The sequence below is a fragment of the Hyla sarda genome, chromosome 6 (assembly GCF_029499605.1).
Source record: "Hyla sarda isolate aHylSar1 chromosome 6, aHylSar1.hap1, whole genome shotgun sequence".
Classification (NCBI taxonomy): domain Eukaryota; kingdom Metazoa; phylum Chordata; class Amphibia; order Anura; family Hylidae; genus Hyla; species Hyla sarda.
This window is the reverse complement of record NC_079194.1, coordinates 172,477,273-172,502,394: the sequence shown is the minus strand read 5'-3', so window position 1 is coordinate 172,502,394 and position 25,122 is coordinate 172,477,273. Positions and strand designations below refer to the sequence as shown.

General features: G+C 44.3%; 1 protein-coding gene across 4 annotated transcripts in view; it reads left to right on the top strand.

The window, feature by feature from the left end:
- Positions 1-25,122, top strand: part of LOC130276433 (DNA topoisomerase I, mitochondrial-like) — a 224,744-nt gene that overhangs the window by 97,213 nt on the left and 102,409 nt on the right. For all 4 annotated transcript variants that reach the window (XM_056525812.1, XM_056525815.1, XM_056525814.1 and 1 more), the window contains exon 3: positions 16,267-16,501. In XM_056525812.1, coding sequence (XP_056381787.1) covers positions 16,271-16,501 — 231 coding nt within the window. In that variant the 5' untranslated portion in view covers positions 16,267-16,270. The remainder of the gene's footprint in view (positions 1-16,266; positions 16,502-25,122) is intronic.

Sequence of the window (25,122 nt, the reverse complement as noted above, 5' to 3'; positions counted from 1 at the left end):
AGACTTGTCCTCTAGTTCAGTGTTTCCCAACCCAGTCCTCAAGGCACACCAACATTCCGTTTTTTTTTCAGTTACTCCATTGGAATAGAACAGGGAAAAATTAAAATCCCGGACTGTTGGTGTGCCTTGAGGACTGGGTTGGGAAACACTGCTCTAGTTGACACTTTTTGGAGGAATATTGTAGGCCTTATCTCATCTGTCCTCGATAGACCTTTTCCCCTTTCCCCTGAGGTCTGCCTCTTGGGCCGTAAACCCCCTGATCTTCCATATGCACCCTTCAAGTTGGCCCAATTCATATTGTTGGCTGCACATATACATGTTGCCTCTAAATGGCGTTCCCCCTAACTCTCTGTGCCTATTGTTATCTCAAGGGTCAATCAAATTCTTGTTTTGGAAAAATGTAATGCTCTCAGGGCGGACACTATGGAATTGTTTAATAGTCTGGGAACCCTGGCTCTCATGTCCCAGACATGTCCTTTTATTTGGCTCTTTAAATATAGGGTAACTTCACATCATAGAGATGTTTACGTATCATTGTGCTTGCTCTAATTGTATTTTAGCGAGGATTCCCTCCCCTCTCGTCCACGCCCCCCCCCCTCTTCCCCTTCCCTATCCGATGCTACCTATATTATTATTTATGGGAACTACTGTTATGTTACTTTGGTTTATCCTGTACAACCATTGATTCTCTTTTTTATTGTAGTAGATATGCTTTCTACTGATGTACAGTTTTCTCAAATTTTTGTTACTGTTGATTTTATCAATAAATATATCTTTTGACACACAAATGAAACGGTCACCTAAAATAGGCATGTGAAGCTGCAGTAGGTCTTCTCAAGCCTGTTCTAGTCATATCTGTACTGAGCAATTTTCTGTATACTTACAAATAAATGCTGTGTAATTCCTCTGGGAGTTGTGCCAACAGTCGGAGAGGCAAGGCTGGGGGGGGGGGTCTGCTCTGCTCTTGGGCTATAACCCTTCACTCTGGATCCACCACGCAGTTGATTGACACACAGGGATTGCCTTCCCATAGCAGCCCTGTGTAGTTCTGTGCTTGTTCAGACGTAAATCAACTGCACAACGTAAGCAAAGAAAGGCTGTGTGGCCCTGGAGCAGAGTGGACCCTCTGTCCCGACTCCTGGAGGAATTAGAAAGCAGTTAGTTGTTCATAAACGGAAGCCTGATTTATCTATACAAGTATGCGTAGAATAGGCTTGTAAAGACCTACTGCACTGTTTGTGCTGCCTCACAAGCCTATTCTAGGTGACAGTGTTATTGCTAGTGTGGAACATGAAAAAGCATTTACTTTAATACACAACTATCATCTTTACCTGATGCCATGTATGTCAAATGTAGTGTCTTTAGGGTAGATTTATTATTAAAACAGAAAACTTTGACCAGTTGCCCAATTAGATTCTTTAATTTTTTAAAAGGCCACTTCCGTCCATTCGGGTTACATGCCCACCAGAGGTCCCCTGTCAATAACTTTTAATTGGGCATAACTCAATTATGAATGGTCAAAAAAAATTATAAATATTATGACCTTGTGAATTGCATTGTTTATATTTTTCAGAAATTCATTCAAATTTTTTTGTCAATGATACATACATAAATGAATGTCAATCAAATATGTATGAAGAGTATTGATAAATAATTATAAGCTTTTGTTCACTACATACAGTAGAAGTCAGACATTTTTTAACATTTTATTTTACATCAGTTTTGCAGACTTTGCATGACCTTGAGGCATTTTACCAAGATGAATGGGTAGCTATACCACCTGAAAAATTCCACTATATATGGCCACCTTCAATTTTAACAAGCTTACATAGTGTATCCATATTTATGGTATTATGGTTATAACACTCAGACCTCCCATGATTCTATTGAACTTAACTAGAAGAATCATAGGTCTGATTTAAAATCAGAATATAGAAATATTTCTAGTAGACCTACAATTCCATTAGGGATATGAGGAAATTCACAGTTCCACAGGATATAAGGTCAGCACGTGAACTGGTATACTTTTACAGGTTGGTTATGCCTGTAAAGTGGGTAAATTGTGGCAGCATAAATCAAAAATGGTGCCCCCCAGATGTAACAGCAATGCCAGGTGTAAGTATCAGGTTTTAGTGTAAAATTATATAAAGCCCTTGCTTGGTATGTGCTAAATATTAAGGAATCAAGCACTGCTACTTTACAGCACTGTAGTAACACTGAAAGTGCTGTGCATGGTAAGCTTGGTTCATCTTTAATTCATCCGTCTTTTGAAAAGATTTTTCTGTGAAGTCTTCTGGAATTGAAGTGATCGGTTTCCTGCGGATTACGATCAAACACAGTACCGTTTGCCTAATGATTTAATAATTGAGGCCAAATAAAAATCTGTTATGTACAAATAAAATGTGATAAAATCGCATAACCACACTAACAAAACTTTCTATTCATCATAAAGGATGTCAGTGATATGCTATTAAATACACAACTTCTCACTCGAAAGTAAAAAAAAATTCAAGACTTGCTGAGCATTGATCGGAGAAATGCCATAGGAATACAATCTGGGAACAAAATTACTATCAGGAAAATAAAATAAGATTAAGTTTAAAGGGGTACTCCGTAGCTAGACATGTTATCCCCTATTGAAAGGCTAGGAACAGCGGCCAAAAACCCTGCGATCTCTGCAGCGACACCCCAGTTATCCGATGCACGGAGTGAACTCTGCTCTGTGCCAGATGACTAGCGAACACAGCCACCACGTCCCCTCCATTCAGGTCTATGGGAGGCGTGATGGCTGTGTGCTAGCTGTCACGCCCCCTCCCATGGACATAAATGGAGTATAATAAAGACTTGGTACAACATTTTCAGTAAACACATCAGTTTTGAATTAAGCAATCCAAACACGGTAACGTTTCGGTCCAATGAGGACCTTCCTCAGACCGGATTGCTGTGGAGAAAGGAAGTAGAACGGCATATAGCTGTGTAGAGGGCATATTGATAGGCGACCTGTGGCATGACATCACGATCATGGAAGCTCCAGGCTTCTGTGACTATAACGCTGCAGCGCCAGCCCGGAGATCGCAGGGGTTCCTGCGGCCGGACCCCCTACAATCAGACAGGTTATCACCTATCCTTTGGATAGGGCATAACATGTCTAGGTGAGGAACACCTCTTTAACAAGAATATGACAGAGGAGCGGCATCCGCACTGGAAACTTTAATAAGATTGTCAGGCTTCTCAAAGTGCTTATTGAAATGGGACAAGTATGTACATTTTTATGGTTGCAGTTTACCGAACAAGCTTTGTAATCACTCTAGAAAGTACTAGACTTAGTGGAGCACAACTTTAAACTGTATCTGTTTTGGGCTTATATGAATCTCTGTGATTGACACAAATTTACACATACCATATGTTAGGCCTCAAGAACTTGGCTGAATGGTTTGTTATATAGATGTAAAAGTCCCATACTGTACCTCCAAATGCCTCTGTACCTCCAAAGGTTTTTACAGATAATTAAGCAGGATAGGTGCCATGTTACTGTGTGACTTTGTTTAAAGGAGTCTTTCTGGATGCAACTTTTCAGTTTTGTTCTTAATCTGCCCTAAATGCCTTTTTATAAAAACAACAAAACTAAAACTGGACTTTCCTCCCACCACTCCCCTGATGCCTCCAATATCATGCTCCTGGCCTCCACACAGACTTCTTGTGGTTTACTCGTCACATTGCAGCTCAGCTACATGCCGGCTGTAGCAATGTCCTGCCTCAACCTTGAGCCCTGGCAACAAGAAGACCTTGAGCCCCCTCAATCATACAACACCCCCTATCATCAGTCTCACGGAGAAAAGATCGCCCTAAGATGTCTAGGGTCAGAGTACACCTTTAAGCATGGATCAAGCCCCAGCCTTCCTAAAGTCTCAGGAAGGAAACCCACACTAAACTAGGCTTAGACTTACCTAGCAATGTGTGGAGGCATGAAGCTGCCTAGTTCCTTCTCTCTAGATTAGGCATCAAGACTACTGGGTACGCTTAGAGCACGGAGGAGGAGGAATGGGGGAACTTTTTTTGTGTGATGTGGGCGGGCCTTGTGATGCTGGGGGAGTCCAGGGTGTCAGCACTTTGTGGGGTGTACATGGAAGATGCTGGGCAACCCCCCTGATCGAATAGAATGGGCATCGCTAATAAGTTGTAAGCCAGCATGGCACTGCACTACATGTTGTTTACTGCCACCCTGTATATGCCTTATCTGTGTGCAACCATACCAGTCAACTACCCCCCCCCCCTCCCCTCATAGAATGTGTGTGTGTGGTGGTCAGTATTTTGCACCTTTGCAACTATGCCCTTATATAGCATTGTGGGAATAGGAGCCTAGCCTGCCCTTTTATCAGTATTTTTTGATTTATGTTTCTTTCTTTCTTTTCTTTTTTTCTAGTTTAATGAATCTGGGCCATTATCTTTGATCTGTAGATCGGTGGAGGCCCAGTTCAGAAGTTGTACCCCTGTACCCTTGCTGCCCTGTCAGGCAGCCTCCCTTTAGTGTCCCCTGGGCCCTCCTTGCATCTGCCCCATGTACATACATTTATTATGTAGTATGCTGTATTATGTGTAAGGAAATCGTCACTTTAATACTGTTAACATGTGAGTTGTCATGTGAATGTTACCCAGGAGGTTTCAGTGATCAGGTGACTTGAGTGACCAATGGGACCCCCCAGAGCCTCCCACATATAAGTCCTGGGTAGAGCCTCTGCTCTTGCTCTCTTGCTTCCTGCTGAGGTCCAGTCAAGTTGTGCCCAAGTGTGTGTCCAGAGTCATAAGAGGCATCAAGTAGTCTGCAGCCACAAGCTACAAACCAGCAATTAAGCCACAGTCAGACTTGTCAGTCACAAGTAAGTCAAATCAGTCATCTGTCTGGTCAACATGGCCTGCACTAAATTGTCCACATCTACTACAAGTCCCAGCAAGCCCTTAAGGTCTCTGAAGTCACTGGTCACCTCCGTGGGCCTGGCTGAACTGTATAGACTTTTCCACCGGTTTAACCTCAGTAAAGCTACCATTGTCCATAACTTGGTGTCGGAGTCATTATTGCCCCCATGCCTAACCCAGGATCCAGCGGTATACCTTCAGGTGGTATGGAGGATAAACCATGCCCTGGCATCACGAATACAAGGGGTTAATGCCATCTGCCCTTTGTATCATGAATGGAGGGGGCGTGGCGCCTGTGTTCACCAGTCATCCGGCACAGAGCGGAGCTTGCTCCGTGTACCGGATGACTAGGGTGATGTGGCAGAGATTGTGGGGTTCACCAGCAGCCAGAACCCCACAGACATGTTATCCCTTAACAGCGGAGTACCCCTTTAAGTTGTAATAACTTTTAAATGCTTTTATTGAGCAAAGAAATTCTAATACTGCTTTTTGTGATATATTGTACTTTATATCGGTGGTAAATATTTGTTGATACATGCTCCTTAGCGCGCTTCATAGTTCGGGAGCGGACGCAGGGCATACACTTACACCCTTCGTTCTTAAGGTGATACACATACACAGCCCTCATATTCAAGTACCAGTAAATACCAAAAGCTACTCTGCTCCTCTATTGCATGCCCCAGACAGGGTGTGGGAGGAACAAGTCTGCCTACATTAGTGGCCAATGTTTTCTAGCAATAGCTGCTGGCAACTGACATGCTGCATGCAGATATGTCTGATACCAGCAACCAGTGCTGTTTAAAGTGGCAGTGTGCCCTCTGATCAGTGCTTCTTCCCATGCTAGCCCCTGATGGTAAGTTCGGGCCACAGCCAGGGTACAGTCATGTTTAGTCCCGGCTGCTATAAGCAGAGCCGTGGCACCCTCTCTGGCCTAGGCCCTAAGGCAGAGCCCGAATGCCCGACCAGTCAGTCCACTCCTGATTGTGAGAATACCCAGGTCACTGTGTCAACTACTAAAGATATAAAGATGAGTCCTCCAGTCACTAAGGATAGGCAGAAGTGCCTCATTGCAGGACCCATAAAGGCTTCAGGCCATGCCTAGTCATCTATGTGAGAGTGACACCTCAGGTATCCTGCAGACAAGAGATTAAGCACTACAAGTGTTAGAAACCCCACTGGGAGCCAAACAACATGAAGGCCCCTTAAGTTGAGTAACTTGTGGACAGATTGTTACTCTTAGACTGGCATGTTTAGCAAAGAGTCAAGAGAAGTCACTACAGGGTATCTCAGAAGTACACCCCTGCATCAGTCATCTGCTGTTCTCCTGTTGGGATATTTGCTAAAGACACTAGCTGCACTTGCTTTTAATTAGTAATAATTAGTTTGAACCAACAATATAGGGGTGGAACTATAGAGGATGCAAAGAAGGGCCAGGCAGGCCAGGGGCTGCTTGCAGAAGGGCCCTGCAGAGGCATGCACATCTTCTCCAAGCTGAAGAAACAGAGGGTGGGGGATGTGTAAATGTATGATGTGTGATGTGTATATGTATGATAGATGTATGTGTCACGATTCGGCTGGCTGGAGGTGGATCCTCTGTGCCAGAGAGGGATTGGCGTGGACCGTGCTGGTGGAACGGTTCTAAGTTGCTACTGGTATTCACCAGAGCCCGCCGCAAAGCGGGATGGTCTTGCAGCGGCGGTAGCAACCAGATCGTATCCACCAGCAACGGCTCAACCTCTCTGACTGCTGAAGATAGGCGCGGTACAAGGGAGTAGACAAGAGCAAGGTCGGACGTAGCAGAAGGTCAGGGCAGGCAGCAAAGATCGTAGTCAGGGGCAACGGCAGGAGGTCTGGAACACAGGCTAGGAACACACAAGGGAACGCTTTCACTGGCACAATGGCAACAAGATCCGGCGAGGGAGTGCAGGGGAAGTGAGGTATAAGTAGGGAGTGCACAGGTGAGAATACTGATTAGGCCTGCTGCGCCAATCAGTGGCGCTGCGGCCCTTTAACCCCTTCATGACCCAGCCCATTTTCACCTTCATGACCTGGGCATTTTTTGAAAATCTGACCACTGTCACTTTAAACATTAATAACTCTGGGATGCTTTTACTTATCATTCTGATTCCGAGATTGTTTTTTCGTGACATATTCTACTTTATGTTATCGGTAAAATTTCACTGATATTTGTATCTTTTCTTTGTAAAAAATCTAAAAATTTCATGAAAATTTTGAAAATTTTGCATTTTTCTAACTTTGAAACTCTCTGCTTGAAAGGAAAATGGATATTCCAAATAAATTACATATTGATTCACATATACAATATGTCTACTTTGTGTTTGCATTAAAAAATTGACAAGTTTTTACTTTTGGAAGACACCAGAGGGCTTCAAAGTTCCGCAGCAATTTTCCAATTTTTCACAAAATTTTGAAACTCGCTTTTTTTCAGGGACCAGTTCAGGTTTGAAGTGGATTTGAAGGGTCTTCATATTAGAAATACCCCATAAATTACCCCATTATAAAAACTGCACCCCCGAAAGTATTCAAAATGACATTCAGTAAGCGTTTTAACCCTTTATGGGTTTCACAGGAATAGCAGCAAAGTGAAGGAGAAAATTCTAAATCTTCATTTTTTACACTCGCATTTTCTTGTAGACCCAATTTTTGAATTTTTACAAGGGGTAAAAGGAGAGAAATCACCCTAAAATTTGTAACCCAATTTCTCTCGAGTAAGGAAACACCTCATATGTGTATGTAAAGTGTTCGGCGGGCGCAGTAGAGGGCTCAGAAGGGAAGGAGCGACAATGGGATTTTGGAGAGTGAGTTTTTCTGAAAGGGTTTTTGGGGGGCATGTCCCATTTAGGAAGCCCCTATGGTGCCAGAACAGTGGACCCCCCCCACATGTGACCCCATTTTGGAAACTATACCCCTCATGGAATTTAATAAGGGGTGCAGTGAGCATTTACACCCCACTGGCGTTTGACAGATATTTGAAACAGTGGACTGTGCAAATCAAAAATTTTATTTTTCATTTTCACAGACCACTGTTCCAAAAATCTGTCATACACCAGTGGGGTGTAAATGCTCACTGCACCCCTTATTACATTCCGTGAGGGGTGTAGTTTCCAAAATGGGGTCACATGTGGATATTTATTGTTTTGCGTTTGTCAGAACTGCTGTAACAATCAGCCACCCCTGTGCAAATCGCCTCAAATGTACATGGTGCACTCTCCCTTCTGGGCCTTGTTGTGCGCCCCCAGAGCACTTTGCGCCCACATATGGGGTATCTCCGTACTCAGGAGAAATTGCGTTACAAATTTAGAGGGTCTTTTTTCCCTTTTACCTCTTGTGAAAATGAAAAGTATAGGGCAACACCAGCATGTCAGTGTAAAAAATTTATTTTTTTACACTAACATGCTGGTGTAGACCCCAACTTCACCTTTTCATAAGGGGTTAAAGAAGAAAAAGCCCCCCAAAATTTGTAAGGCAATTTCTCCCGAGTACGGCGATACCCCATATGTGTCCCAAAACTGTTGCTCTGAAATACGACAGGGCTCCAAAGTGAGAGAGCGCCATGCGCATTTGAGGCCTGAATTAGGGATTTGCATAGGGGTGGACATAGGGGTATTCTACGCCAGTGATTCCCAAACAGGGTGCCTCCAGCTGTTGCAAAACTCCCAGCATGCCTGGACAGTCAATGGCTGTCCGGCAATACTGGGAGTTATTATTTTGCAACAGCTGGAGGCTCCGTTTTGGAAACAGTAGCGTACCAGACGTTTTTCATTTTTTGGGGGGAGGGAAGGGGAGAGGGGGCTGTGTAGGGATAATGTGTATATGTAGTGTTTTTTACTTTTTATTTTAGGTTAGTGTCAGTGTAGTGTAGTGTTTTTAGGGTACAGTGACATGGGCAGAGGTTCACAGCAAGTTTGCCGCTGGAAGTTTGAGCTGCAGCGCAAAATTTGCGCCATCTCAAACTTGCAGCACTCACTGTAAACCTCCGCCCATGTGAGTGTACCCTGTACATTCACATTGGGGGGAGGGGGCAAACATCCAGCTGTTGCAAACTCCGAGCATGCCCTTGAGCTGTCCGTGCATGCTGGGAGTTGTAGTTTTGCAACAGCTGGAGGAACACTGGTTTGGAAACACTAAGTTAAGTAATAAACTTTCAAGTGTTTTGCAACCAAACTTAGTGTTTCCAAACCAGTGTGCCTCCAGCTGTTGCAAAACTACAACTCCCAGCATGCATGGTCTGTCAGTGCATGCTGGGAGTTATAGTTTTGCAACAATTGCAACAGCTGGAGGCACTGAGGTAGGAAACGGACAATGTTTCCCAACTAGTGTGCCTCCAGTTGTTGCAAAACTACAACTCCCAGCATGCCCAGACTGCCAAGGCATGCTGGAAGTTGTAGTTCGGCAATATCTGAAGGATCAGATGTTGCCGAACTACAACTTCCAGCATGCTTGGGCAGTCTGGGCATGCTGGGAGTTGTAGTTTTGCAACATCTGGAGGTCCACAGTTTGGAGACCACTGTATAATGGTCTCCAATCTGTGGTCTTCCAGATGTTAGAGAACTACAACTCCCAGCATGCCTGGACAGACTGAGCATGCTGAGATTTGTAGTTTTGCAACATCTGGAAGAGCACAGATTGGAGACCATTATACAGTGGTCTCCAAACTGTGGACCTCCAGATGTTGCAAAACTACAACTCCCAGCATGCCCAGAAAGCCAAAGGCTGTCTGGGCATGCTGGGAGTTGCAGTTTTGAAACTCTCAGAGGCAGCAGTGAGATCGCTTTACGGCGATCTCACTGCTGCCAATGAAGATGCCGCACTGCTGCCGGAAACTCACCTCCGGGACGCAGCGCCGCCGGGACCACCTGGAGGACGCCGGGACCACACGGAGGACGCCGGGACCGCTCGGACGGGTAAGTGACGCCGGGGGACGGGTCAGGGACACTTAGCAGAGCGGTGTGTGTCCCGATCCCCGTGATCGGGACTCACACACCGCGCTGCTAAGTATTCTGATAGCGAAACGCTGCTATCAGCTAGTCAGATTTGCCCAGCTGATAGCAGCGATCGCTGGGGGGGGTGGGGGACGAAACCCCCCGTGGTCGCACGGTAAGATGGCTGGCTATCAGTGATAGCCACCATCTTTCCGGGCGCTGCGGGATGCCGCGAGTAGCGGCAGTAATGTCCATGACGTACCTGTATGTCATGGGTCGGGAACACCTTGCCACCCATGACGTACAGGTATGTCATAGGTCGGGAAGGGGTTAAATGGCAGAGACCCGGCGCGTGCGCGCCCTAAGGAGCGGGGCCGCGCGCGCCGGGACAACACAGACGGGGGAACGGGTCAGGTACGGGAGCCGAGATGCGCATCGCGAGCGGGCGCGTCCCGCATCGCGAATCGCATCCCGGCTGGGAGTAATATCGCAGCGCACCCGGTCAGCAGGTCTGACCGGGGCGCTGCGAATGAGAGAACGCTGCGAGCGCTCCGGGGAGGAGCGGGGACCCGGAGCGCTCGGCGTAACAGTATGTATAATGTGTGTGATGTATGCATCTTACATATCCACATATCTCACACACATCTATCATACATACGTCTATCATACATACTCATTTATTCAGGCATCATGGGATTTGGAGCTTTGCAACAGCTGGAGAGCCACTTGAACGGAGGGGATCGGTGGGATCCTCACCAAAAAAAGAGCTGCTTATTCTAAGATGCCCAGGCCTATTTTTGGTCCCAGTCTGGCCCTGGCACATGGGGATGTGCATCTAAAAATTCTTGTGGAGCCTTGGGGGGGGGGGGGGTGTATGGAAGTTGGGGTGTTGCTGTGAGGTATATCAGGGCTATAATTAACTCTTGTCAGTCGTGACACCAGGGTGAGGGTTAACACTGATACTTGGCCTATAGCCACCCTTCCCAAAAGTGATAGGGAGATGTAGAATAAAGTATTGTCGACAACCAGAGCTTTGCTGAAAACTTTACTGAAGATTTTCTGTAGCATGCGAATACAGGAACAGTCTTTATAACCGTCTATATACAGCTTAGCTGAGATTGACGTATGGTTGGGACTTTTGTAAGTTCTTTAGCTTAGTAGGATTTAGTATGCGCAGATCTGCTGGATTTAGGGTTATGTTTAGGTCCAGAGGTCTCGCTAGCATAAGCAGGGAAGTTGTAAGAACTCACTGTTTCGTTTAAGGTCAAGGCCGGCAGGCTTTGGCCCAGTATTTGTCTTTGCAAGTTGCGGAGGTCCTACCTCATGAAGTGTCAGCAACCCAAGAGAGCGTCTATTGGCTGCAGCTCCCTTATATGGGCAGGGGCTGGCCGTTTTAGGATTGGTCCACACCATCTTTCAATCAGCTTTACAAGGCATTGTGGGTATCACAAGTCCCATTAACCTCCAAAGGTCCTTTTACCTACTATGAGGGGTGACTAGGGGATGACTAAAGAAGCTGAACCCCACAGTTACTAGGAACTCTGATTTGGGGACCCCTAACCAAGGTACGGTATGCAATACGGTACCGGGACACCACATTCTGATAATTGTAATGAGTGCTTTGCCACTTTTTTAAAGGCTCCACTTTTCTGTACATAAAACTTGAATGAACCATTAACTCTGGAATGTTTCAAATATTATTGACAGAATGAAAACAAAAAGGATGTACTTAGCAGGTTGTCCAGACATGACAATTAAACATCTTGTCAAATTCCTCAGTTAAAATCTATAGTGTTGAATACCGTGCATCATTTGACTGTTTTTAAAAGATTGTATTAGAAGTGTTGCTGGTTTCCAGTAACCAGAGAGCAGTGTATTGTTAGACCTCAATTGACCAGCATTAGGAATCCATGGACCTCTTAACTATGGGAATCCATGGACCTCTTGACTATATGACACTGTTAAAAACAACAATTTGGCATCACCTATAGCTTCCTTGCAGATGTCACTTAGGATTATCCCCACAATGCCCAGCTCTGTTCGTGCACGAAGCAGTGGTCAACATGCACCATCCATGTATCTCCAGCTCTCCTATAGAGATGCATGAAGGGGGCTTGTTGGCCTCAGGTTTATGCTGGGGTTGATACAGCCCCATGAACAGAAGACTCAGGGCACCATGCACAAGATGGGGGAGGGGAGATGGAGGACCCCCTGCAAACAGACACTTATCCCCCATCCTTTACGCTATACAAACAAGGCAGTAGAGATGGCCTCTAAAGCAGCAGGTCCACTGTCCCATTTTGTGGTGTTCCAACTTAAGAATTCACAGAAGTAGATAAATAATATTTATAATGTACCAGTCAAATTGTAAATCACAGAAAACATTAAAACTTTTAATAAATCACTCTAAAATATATAGACCATCAAAAATCACATATAACAATTCTGGTGTTGTACCCAAATGTCGTACATCCAACCAGAAAGGACAAATTAGGTTATACCTTGGTCATACAGACCACTTTTTGCTGCACTGCAACTACGATAAGTTGACCCATTGCAGACTTACAAAAAGAAAAAGCAACAACACAGTCCCCTGGTCCGGCAGCAGTATTAAGGTAAATACAGATCGTAGGATCAATGTGAACAAATTATCCTTAAATAAAGGATGGGTATAAGGGTGGGGTAGGTACGGGTGGGACCTGGGGGTAGCACGGGCTAGATGTAGAATGCCCCTATGGCTATCCTGACCCTAGGTGATCACCCTGCTCTAGGCCTCAACCTAGGCGGAGTGTACGCCCTGATAAGGGCGGCCCCGCTCCTGAACCTTCCCTGATGTACCCTAGAAACCCTATTTAGGAGACAATTAGGAAAGTGTCTCACTGGGGCGCCCTATCTGACTCGGTGGACAGGGAGGTTACCCTAACTTACGGTACAAGATGTTATATAACAAGTAGTGTCCCACTGAGGTGTTCATGTAAATTCCCCAATGTGTATAGTGTATGACTCAAATTATAGAACACTGGACTATGTACCAATATTTGTGTCTGTCAGGATAACACAGGTTTAAATGGTAGTATTCTGATGCACTGTGACACAGACAGTTAAGGCTAAAATATAGCAAAGATATCTAATTGCTGTGAAGACAGACACACAAATATCTACCTGTCATAGCCATGGCAGGTAAAAAATGGCAACACTGCTCCAAAATCACTGTTCTCAACACAGAGCTAGAATGCTTAGTTACTATAAACAACCACAGCAGGCATTGATGGCAACCTCTGGTTGTCATAGGCGACCAAAGTGATACACAAATCAACATGGATTTCAATTAGATGACTTTTGAAACCCCATAAATCCAAATGTAAAGTCATACACAACACAGATTAACCGATGTAAATATGCACAAGAGAAGGACCAGTGGGATACTTATCAAGGCTGCTTGAGGACCGGAGGACTGCAGTCCCTACGCGTTTCACCACCTCAGTTCTTCAGGGGACAGATAGAGGGGTGATATGGAGTGAATGGACAATCCCATGATGGCGGATGGAGAGCAGTAAGGTGAAAAACCGCTGGTGGCCATGTTGTCCTGTGCCTCCCTGAGGTTTAAATAGTGATACCAGATCCTCCCCTAACCATACTAAGCCCAATCAAACTGCTGTCTGAAAGAGTTGGACTCACCTGATATTTCCGTGTCAGCAAATGTATTGTACTCCGGAAGCGGCGTCAGACGCCGAAGTCCCGCTGCTATGAAGCACGAGATGCCGGAAGTAAACAGACAGCACGTGTATGTGCGCATCAGATGACCGGGACCCTTGCGTTATGTGATGCATGACGTGGGACACAACTCCCATAGTGGGCGGGTATATTGAATGCAGTCTGATGATAAAGGTAAAGATAGATGTGCGCATGTTCCATACACGGTTCTAATGTCAATTATAAATATGGACCTGTTGTTGATAGAACTGAAAATGCAACAATGTAGGTCATCATTGGTGATTCATAGTCGTATGAGTAACCACCTTAAATGAATAAATGGACAAAAATGGGGATAAGGGGGATATAGAGGTGCTGGCTCGCAGAGTAGACACAGTTTCACTTTATCAAAAATAGGACTCCATCCCTATTACTTCTCAAAAAGTCCAGCCTATGTTCATAGGCAGAACATAGATAAGTCCATTGGTTCCGATTTGCACCAACCGACATTTTAAATAAAAAAGTTATACGAACATTTATACATAATATAAGATGTGTCCATCATCTATGTAGAGAAATGGCACCATTTTGTGCCAATGGGCATGGAATTTTTGGAAACTAGTGGTCCAATGGTACTTAGGCATTATCTGTGACAATGCCTATTAGGGCTCACCTATGCCATAGAATCTAGGATTAAGATAGACTGTTTACAGAACTGACCTATTAAATATAAGACGTGAAGGATAGAATCTCATTTAAACCCGATGGGGCAGTGGATCTAAATTTATAGATCCAAAACGTTTCTTTCTGGAGTAGGCGACGATCCAAATTCCCTCCTCTCGGAGAGGGACGCACTATTTCCAGAGCTGAAAAGGAACAGGTTTTTGGATTCCCACCATGTACTTCATGAACATGTCGTGCAATTGGGGTGTCCCGTTGATGGGAGATGTCGTTAATGTGTTCGCAGATTCTGCGACGAAACTCCCTTGTGGTTTTCCCAATTTAGTCCTTCGGACATCCACATTGGCATAGGTAAACTACCCCCTTTGTACGAAATCCCTCAAAGAGAATTCTTCACCGGTGACTGAGCTGATGTTACTTTTAGTTTTTCTCATGAATTTGCACGCTTTACAGCCACTACACCTAAAATTCCCCAGTATACGGCGATTCAGCCATGTTCCCTGGGGAGTAGGCCTAGTGTAGTGGCTGTGCATGAGGCGGTCGCCAAGGCTACGTCCCCTTCTGTATGTTAACAAGGGGCGGTCAGACACCACCCTGTCTAGTAACTGGTCCGCTTGTAAGATTGACCAATGTTTAAGTATATTCAGGATAGACGATCTTCCTACATCAAATGTCCCTATGATTCGGGTCGCCCCAATTTCTGGTTTGGGTGGATTTGGTGTTAGTAATTCCATTCGTTCCCTACCCTGGGCATGTTGGAAAGCCTTTCTCAGGACATCCATCGGGTATCCCCTTTGGAGAAAGCGATCTCTCAATTTATTGGCCTCCCTATAGAAGTCCTGATCGGAGGAACAATTGCGTTTCACCCTTAAATACTGGCCTTTTGGAATGCCCTTCTTTAAGGCCGGAGGATGAAAGCTGGACCAGTGTAGTAAGCTATTGGTTGCTGTAGGCTTACGGAATAAACTGGTAGAGAGACCTCCCTCAGGGTTTTTGAAGACCCGAATATCCAAGAATGACAGTGTGTTCATCCATTTCATGAGTGAAGCTCAGACCTATACTGTTGTTATTGAGGGATTCCATAAATAGCTGGAATTGTGACCGAGTACCAGACCAGAGAACAAAAATGTCATCAATGTACCTGGCCCACAATAGAATATGTGGAGACCAGGTACATTCGTCTGGTGGGAAGACCAAGGTGTCTTCCCACCAGCCCAGGAGGAGATTTGCGTGTATGGGGGCACAAGGGCTCCCCATCGCGGTCCCCCTGAGCTGGTGGTAGATCTTCCCATCAAACAAAAAATAATTATGTGTGAGGATGTATTGTAGAAGAGATACGATGAATTGATTATGAGGCCGGTAAAAATTGCCCCGAGTTTTGAGAAAATACTCTACCGCATGGAGGCCGCAGTTATGAGGTATAGAGCTGTAAAGAGCTTCTACATCTATACTGGCGAGGATCACGTCTTGTCCTATGTCGATACCGTCGATCCTATGGAGGAAGTCTGTGGTATCACGGACATATGATGGTAAAGCCGTCACGAACCTCCTTAACATACGATCAACGTAATTCCAACTTAAACCTAGGGAGATAAAATCTATAGTACTGATTTTGTGGTTTTTTGTTCACTTCAAAGTATGGCTTTATTCAGAGGGATATATTGTATGTGCATTTCAAGGCCCATATTATAGATGCAATACTTGGACCTGATTCAGTTTTAATGAACAGATACTACCTTCATAATCCTATGCTTGCGAAGGATACACTCCTGAAAGTCTTCTATATGATCTTGTCAGGCAGTTTACTCATAGCAACTAGTCTTAGTTTTGTCCCAATTTGACCTTGAGCTGAAGATCTAAGTTAACCAAGGGTAGGAAAGTGGCAAGGAGATTTGGCAATGCAGTTTTTATTTTTTTATTTTATTTTTTGTTTGATTCACAATTTTGTAAAGGCAAAGTTCAGCTGTGAAAGCCTCTTATTACATGCAGCCTTATAATAAAGTATGTAACATTCTTTTTACCATTATATTCACAGAACAATGACACAAGACATGACATCTGAGGATCTGAATGTCTTTAAGGAAGTCTCTAAAAAACACAAAGACAAGAAAAAAAAGAATCCTGCACAGGAATCAGAGGGTAAGGTGGCCAAAGAAAAGGTGAATAAAAAAGAGCAAAAGGAAAGGAAACAAAAGAAGGATGGGAACATTAAAACAAGCGGTGACACAGACAGCAAAGAGAAGCCCAAGAAAAGCAAGAAAAAAGAAAAGGTCAGTGAATATTGCCCTGAAATCCCTAATGCAACGCTCAGTTGTGTGTCCTCAATAAAACATTTATAAGAGAGAAAAATACCGGCAGGGGTGCCTAGTGTGATACCATTTGGGTGAAGGAAAATGGAAAGGGGTCGAGGGGGGATGCGGGGTGTGTAGACCCCTTAGGTAGTAACTGCTCACCTTGGAGCCAGTATTAAACTTGCATATCAACCAACAAGAGGGGTTTGCAAAGAAGCCGGAACTGCTGCTATGCCCAAGGTTACAGGTGAGGTGAAAGTCTCCTGGAGTAAGGCAGATAATGGTAAAAAAAAAAGACCTCTGTGTGACGCTACTGGTTCCGTGGATGGTTGTAATAAGCCAAAATCCAGAGAAGAGTAGGTTTAAAAGCTAGGAGGTTTATTGCATATCCATTAACACAATAAAACCAGTACAGAATAAGATTACGCACTGACACACTGATCTGAAGAAGGGGGTTGCTTTTATGAATATGCAATAAACCTCCTGGCTTTTAAACCTACTCTTCTCCGGATTTTGGCTTATTACAACCATCCACAGAACCAGCAGCGCCACACAGGTCTTTTTTTATTTTATTTATTTATTTTTTGACCATTATCTGCTCAATAAAACATTGGTCGGCATTACACAAGTTATTGCTGACTTGCTAATCTGGGTGCTTTATTAGAAATTCTAAAGTTGGCAAAAATGTGACCCATGTAACTGCTGCTGAGGCACCCTGGTTGGGAAACCCTGCTATAATGAATATATATTAACATTAGATATACTCCAGAGTTGCCCTCATTGGTCTGCTGGTGGGGTCACATTACTTACCCTTTACATGGATTCACATTATAGTGTATATACTGTATAACAGTATTTCCCAACTAGGGTGCCTCCAGCTGTTGCAAAACTACAACTCCCAGCAAAAAGGCTGTCCAGTCATGCTTTAAGTTGTAGTTTTGCAACAGCTGAAGGCACACTGGTTGGGAAACACTATTGTACTAGCAGTGACTACAGCCCTAGGAATAAACAACCTTTAGGGGTCACCCCCCAAGGGGTTAGCCCTAAACTAGAAATCCCCCCCTTTAATGTTATTGTGATCTCTTATGTGGTTACTGTGAGTTTCACTTTAATAACACAGGCTCTGTGCAGTTCATATTATGGTTCATCCCTCTATGTAACTACCGTAGTAGTCTGCTGGATGCACTATATTCTATAACTGCAGGGGATGTGTGGTGTATGTGATTATACTGACTGTAAGGACTGCTGGTTATATCACATCTCTAAGGCTGGGTTCACTCTACGTTTTTCAACTACGGTTCCCGCATACGTTGACCACGATTTTGTCTCCGGTTTAAAAACCGTACTGCAACCGCATACGTTTTTTTAACATGGACGTCAATGGGAAACGCACATGTATACGGCTCCATACAGGAAAAACGTATACGTTTTTACTTTGCACATGTGCATTTGAATCCTAAAGTCCCCGCCCAAGACCCCTCCCATTAAAAATGGACAACATTTTCAAAAACGTATGTTTTTTTTTTTCTATAATAACTGACGGAACTGTATGCACTTTTAAAAACAGTATACTATTTAAAAACACATACGGTTTACTTTTTCCCATACTGCTCCATCCGTTTTTTTCCCATACGGTTTTTGATAGAAAACGTATGCGGGAACCGTAGTTGAAAAACTTAATGTGAACCCAGCCTAACAGCCCAGAACTCACCAGACTCTCTCGCTCTTCTTTCCCCGCGCTCAGGATGTTCTTCAGCTCCGCCCCAAGTCCTGGTCACATGATTGTGACATCACCAAAGGTCCTTCATCTTTTGCATTTTGCATCACAGGGCAGGTCCTTGACGGCAGTCACTACTATTGTGCTTTGTGACTGACCAACCAGGACCCGCATGATGCAGGGAGGTGAGGAGATCACAGCTTCGGGGCTCCTGGCTTTTGGCCGGTGCCCCAATAAATCAGCCTAGTGACGCCCCTGGGTGGGGGGAGTTGCTAGCGCACGTAGCGCCGGTCAGCTGGGGGTGTCGAGCATCCTGGTGTCACCCCATCAGGCTGGTGTCACCCGGTGCGAGCCGCACCCCAGTTGCTACACCACTGTAAAGATGGCCAATGCCAGGAATAGGAAACAGAGAGAGTTGAAAAAAAGAGGAGGTAGAAGAGCAGATCCCCAAGTAAGGAAAAAAGTCAGGAGGGAGGCAGAGACTACGACAGCACCAAGTAACTACTCAATTACATGAACCATCTGGCAAGATTTGGACCATGCTGAAACTCTAGCCAGACGGACAAAGTTTAATAAAACCTGTCAACTTTGCATCACTCAACAAATCTTCCATATGACAGGTAGTTAACCTCTGAGACCTATTCTATCACAGATTGTGCTATGGAGGATCACCAAAGTTTAGGGATGACAATCCAAACTCCTGTTATAAAGTAACAGAGAACTTTCCTTTTGAGTTGTGCCAGTGAACCAAGCAAGATTAAAAAAAATCAACTTTGAGGAAAGGGTCGTTGATCTTCTCACAGAAATCTGATTTTAAATCTGAAAGATGATGGTCGCGAACTGGTAGATCAATGGACCATCAGACTAAATATAAAGTATAGAGCCCCTGCTGGTGGTATAGCACCATAAAGTATGGGGAACCTGGGGAAAAATTCTGTGGAGAAAGGCCGGATAGTGATACAATCTGGTCAATCTAGTCTATCGTTTTTTTTTCCTGCACAAAGTACAACATAGGAATTTTATGCGTCAGTAGGTAGGTCTTATTCCATTTTCTCAGGAGCAGTTGAGACCCCTAGCGCCTCTTCTCAAGCGATTTGGAAGTTTAGGAGAGTTGAAGTAGTATCAAGAGAGCATGGACTTCAAAATCTAAAGTAGGTGCAATAGGGAAGAGTTTCGTAGTAACAGGGATTCAAGGGGAATAAGAATAGATGTGCGAGGATCTGAGGACAAAAAGGACCAGAACTTACTGTGTGACAGCCAGGATTGAGATGTCTCTTGGCAAACCCGGTGAGACATATCCAATCTACCCGAGACCAACTCAAAAAGTCTGTTGGGACTGCAGGCTCAGTCAGGGTTGTCATGAGGCCAAAACAAGGTGTAACATTGAAAATACTTTTGGGTCAATCCAGGGGAGAGACAGATCTTCCGTCAGCCACCCCTGGAAAGGAACCAGTCAACCACAAGCATTTCCCCATCCTCCAGGTAACTCTGAAGAAGGTCCAGGAGGCTCCCCCCTGACACCCCCCTCCCCCTCCCACCCCCTCCCACCCTTGCATTCTTAGGTCAGCAGAGGTTAGACAACCACCAACCCACTTCAATAAAGTTAAGTGCAATATGCAAACAAGCAGCGCCTTAACAAGTAAAGCTTGAAAGATGTTCAAAATCTGAATGTCCACTGGTCCACCACTGAACGCTCAGACTGTTACTTCCGAGACAATTATTTTGGCAATGACTGTCCACTCAGCCAATCATTGACTGAGGAGGTAGACTGCTGCAGCCAGTGGTTAGCTGAGCGGGCCAACAATGTCAAGACAAGTGACTGGAACATTTGGGATGAGTTTATGGAGCTTTCTTTTTCTTATTCTCTTGACAAAATTCTTTAATAAAGATTAAACATAATTTTACATCTGTAATTGTTATGGACAATAAACTAAGTGCCAGGGACTTTTGGGCTAGTTACATGCCAAAATATACCTCTCAAAAAAAGAGTCCTTTTCAAAAAGTATTTTTTGGGGCTATAGCTTTTAATCTAGCCCAAAAAGTCTCAAGAAAATAGGTTAAAGGGGTTATCCAGGAAAAAACTTTTTTTTTTGTATATATCCACTGGCTCCAGAAAGTTAAACAGATTTGTAAATTACTTCTATTAAAAAAATCTTAATCCTTTCAGTTCTTATGAAGTTAAGGTTGTTCTTTTCTGTCTAAGTGCTCTGTTGACATGTGTCTCGGGAACCGCCCAGTTTAGAAGCAAATCCCCATAGCAAACCTCTTCCAAATTGGGCGGTTCCCGAGACACGTGTTATCAAAGAGCACTTAGACAGAAAAGAACAACCTTAACTTCAGAATCTCATAAGTACTGAAAGGATTAAGATTTTTTAATAGAAGTAATTTACAAATCTGTTTAATTTTCTGGAGCCAGTTGATATATATAAAAAAAGCACAGAGAAGATGTAAGTGCTGGCACTACCTCTCAAGTCCAACCTAATTCTTCCACTCCCCCTATGGGTACGTGACTGCCCAGAGCATTGAATCCGTAAGCGGTGCTCAGTCCCAAAGGCAGTAAAATGCTGTCCCAATGCATATAGAAGAAACTAAAGCGGACGGCAACTCACTTATCCACGGTGTCTTTATTAACAAGGCTGGGTGCATACAGCTGGTGCTTTCCAATAGAGCGACGTTTCGCGGTATACGCTTCTTCTGGCTCACTGGTTGTGACGTGGTGCCGGCACCTCTGAAATACATCAGCGGTACGCCGTCGCCACGGCAACCACAAACGAATGCCTGCGCATGCGCTAAATAGCGCTGCTCTTAAAGTGCACAATGCAGACTATATAAAGACAACACTACAGCAATGTTATAAATCTAAATAGTACAAAAATATATAACAAATACATAATAAACATCCCAGTACCCGTAATGCACTAAATCAACATAATTAAAGAAAGACACTCATATCATACTTGTCATTTAGGCCAATTATTCCCATGGCTTTTGTTCTCAGGATCCAGGCGGATTCTTTCTGGATTAATGATTTGTGACGATCTCCACCATCTCTAGGGGGATGAACCACCTCCAGTCCTGAGAATGACAACACATGGGCATTACCCGCATGTACCTTTTTAACGTGTTCAATCAGGCGAGGGCAACCTTGTCCCGTCCTGATTGAATGTGTTCCTGTACCCTAGTATATAGGCAGTGGGTCGTTTTGCCTATATAAAATAACCCGCAAGGGCACAGTATGGCATTGTTTTGCAGGTGATAAATTGGGTTATATGCCATTGAACTCCTCCTAACTGACAGTGCTTTAGTTCCCCATTAAGCTTGCAAACAGAACAATGCCTACATTTGAAATTGCCTCTAGGAAGCGTTTTTTTCTAGCCAACTTTCTTTATTCTCTACTAACCTTGTATAGCTAAGCTGGTTACCGAGTGTGCAGGTACGCCTGTAAGAAAACAAAGGCTGTCTTGATGCCACCTCTTTTAAGTCATTGTCGTTTTCTATCAAGTGCCAATGGCGACGAATTACTGACTGAATTACTTTATCCATTGGGGAGTGTTGAAACGCAAAAACAAACCTCTTTAACACTTTTTTTGCTGGTTAGTAGCTGCGTCTGTGGTTTCACTTTAGCTCTCACAGGCTAACTGAACCTCTCCGGGGGATAACCTCTTTCTATCAGCCTGCCGCTTAGTTCCTTTGCCTGTCTTATTTAGTTATCATCATTGTTGTTTAAACGTCTGACGTATGAACTGTCCATATGGGATTGCTTTCTTGATGTGAGGTGGGTGGTGGCTTTTATAGTGAAGTGCATTGGTTGCTGTACTTATTCCTAAATCCACTAGTGACGATGCCACCTTCCACCACATCCACCCTCATGTCAAGAAATTCAAGATAATGATCACCGAACACAGAGGTGAACCTCATATTCATCTTCGAATCCTGGTTGAGATACTCTGCAATGGGGACCCAGACCAAATAATAAAAATATCATCGATGTAGCGAAAAAATGAAACAATGAAACCTGCAAATGGATTGACTGGAGAAAAAAATATACCTCTTTTCAAAAACTGCCAGAAACAGACTTCTCTGTGATTTTCATTTGGATTTGTTCTCTTCAGTGTGCTTGAGCACACCACTCATACCACTAGCCACTGCATTTCTAGAGTCATGGAGATGCAAAAGGAACCCCCGCAGGATGCCGGGACAGCCCTTGACGTGGGTCGCACAGACGCAGGTGCGTTCTTTGTCGGTGGACAGCAAAGACGAACAACAACTCCTCTGCACCAGAGCCCTAGAAGCACGAGTCACTTCTCTAGCTGAGAAAGAAGTGAGATTCTTTTGGTCAATTAACTCCCTGCGCTCCTATGAAGAATGTCAGCGCATTCCCCGTGGCTTGCGGGCATTTAAGGAACCTTCGCAATTCCTTGAAGATGAGAGCTTTCTATTGGAATGGAGAGAGGCGCATCAACCGCATTCTCTCAACTTACTACGAATTATTCTAAAATGAAATGAGGCTGAGTACAGTATTATTACCTCAGTAAAGCTAAGTCCGAGTTGCGAGCACGCCTGTCTGATGAACTTTATACCAACTTCTCCAAGAGATTGGAAAAGAAACTATTAGCTGTGCAGGCGGACATCAAAGACAGAAAATGGGACAAGTTAATCAGGAATAAGACCGATTAAGAGTCTGGAAAGGTGTTTGATTGGGGTAGTAAGAAGCAACAGCGGAGACGTGTCCGCCATCCCCGGAGAAAGACACAAGAATTCTGGACCACAGACTCTGATTCGAGCGTCTCTGATGACCTGAATGCTGCCTCAGTTTCCACCCCAGCTAATGCTCAGAGTGCCCCTTTAGGAGGAGGACCTAGCGGGGCCGGGGCAAAAAGAACTGGAGCAGGCCGGGGCAGCCACAAGAGAAAACAAGTCTCCTGGAGATAAACCAGACTGCCGGTAAGACAACAGTCAATAATATCAATCTTACTGATATTGAACTGTCCCAGGACTGCTTGACTGTGTTGTCCTATGGACTTAATTTTTGTTTACCAGAAACATATGACTTTGTATACTTCCAGGTGGACCTTTTCAAATCAATCCGGAAGTTGAACCTCCATAAAACTTTCTCTAAGAAAGAGACTGTAACACAAGATAGAAAACCTGGTGAGATACCACCAGTAGTGGGTCCTTTGGGTTTTCGCGTAGTCACTGATTTGCCTCAGGATGTGGGGGAATGTGCTGAGATGTTATGTGGCCTCACTGAGGACTCGCCTAATGAGTTATCTGACCTATATCCAGAGGTACAGCCTTTTGTAGGAGGTAACCCCTCCACTTTTTATCCCCCCATGATTCCAGGGGGCTCTTTGGAAATGTTTGGTAACCTAGTTGCCAATGATGTTAAAGCACTTGTTTACCCCGAACCAGCTAACAATTTATCACCTAGGGAGCAGCAAGCGCTCAGATGGTAGAAGAACCAGAAACAACTTGTATTCAGAAAGGCGGATAAGGGCGGTAACGTCGTGGTAATGACACGTGAATATTATTTGGAGGAGGCTCACCGTCAGCTCCACGACGTTACCGTATACACTCCCCTAGCCTCAGATCCTACAGTAAAATATCTGGGGCCATTACAATCATTGTTACGTAGGTTTGTAGAACGGAATAATTTCTATGCAGACAGCTAATAAATTGTTACCAAAATTTCCACATAAGCCATATTGGTACCACCTCCCAAAGTGGATTGGTATATTCATCCGCTGCTTAAGCATCTGCCTACGTATCTAAAAGATACAAGTTATTTTCTGAAAGCTCTTTACGATGTGTCATGGCAGGAAGGGTATCACCTGGCATCGGTGGATGTGGAGTCTCTCTACACCCGGATCCCCCAAGATGAGGGGGTCCGGGTATTGAGGGACTTCCTCCGTGATGTCGGGAAAACAGAGGGGGTGGTGGACTTCATTGGAGATGCCACTCATTTCCTCTTATCCCACAACGCATTTAAGTTCCAGGACCAGTGGTACTGCCAGGACTCTGGGACTGCAATGGGGACCCCGGCAGCATGTTCCTTTGCAAATCTGTTTCTGGCAGTTTTTGAAAAGAGGTATATTTTTTTCTCCTATCAATCCATTTGCAGGTTTCATTGTTTCATTTTTTCGGTACATCAATGATATTTGTATTATTTGGTCTGGGTCCCCATTGCAGTTCATACAGTTTGTGGAGTATCTCAACCAGGAATCGAAGATGAATATGAGGTTCACCTCTGTGTTCGGTGATCATTATCTTGAATTTCTTGACGTTAGGGTGGATGTGGTGGAAGGTGGCATCGTCACTAGTGGATTTAGGAAAAAGTACAGCAACCAATGCACTTCACTATAAAAGCCACCACCCACCTCACGTCAAGAAAGCAGTCCCATATGGACAGTTTATACGTCTGAGACGTTTAAACAACAATGATAACTACATGAGACAGGCAAAGGAACTAAGCGGCAGGCTGATAGAAAGAGGTTATCCCCCAGGAGAGGTTCAGTTAGCCTTTGAGAGAGCTAAAGTGAAACCACAGACGCAGCTACTAACCAGCAAAAGAAGTCTTAAAGATAAAAGGTTTGTTTTTGCGTTTCAACGCTCCCCAATGGATAAAGTCATTCAGTCAGTAATTCGTCGCCATTGGCACTTGATAGAAAACGACGATGACTTAAAAGAGGTGGCATCAATACAGCCTTTGTTTTCTTACAGGCGGACCTGCACACTCGGTAACCAGCTTAGCTGTACAAGGTTAGTAGAGAATAAAGAAAGTTGGCTAGAAAAAACGCTTCCTAGAGGCAATTTCAAATGTAGGCATTGTTCTGTTTGCAAGCTTAATGGGGAACTAAAGCACTGTCAGTTAGGAGGAGTTCAA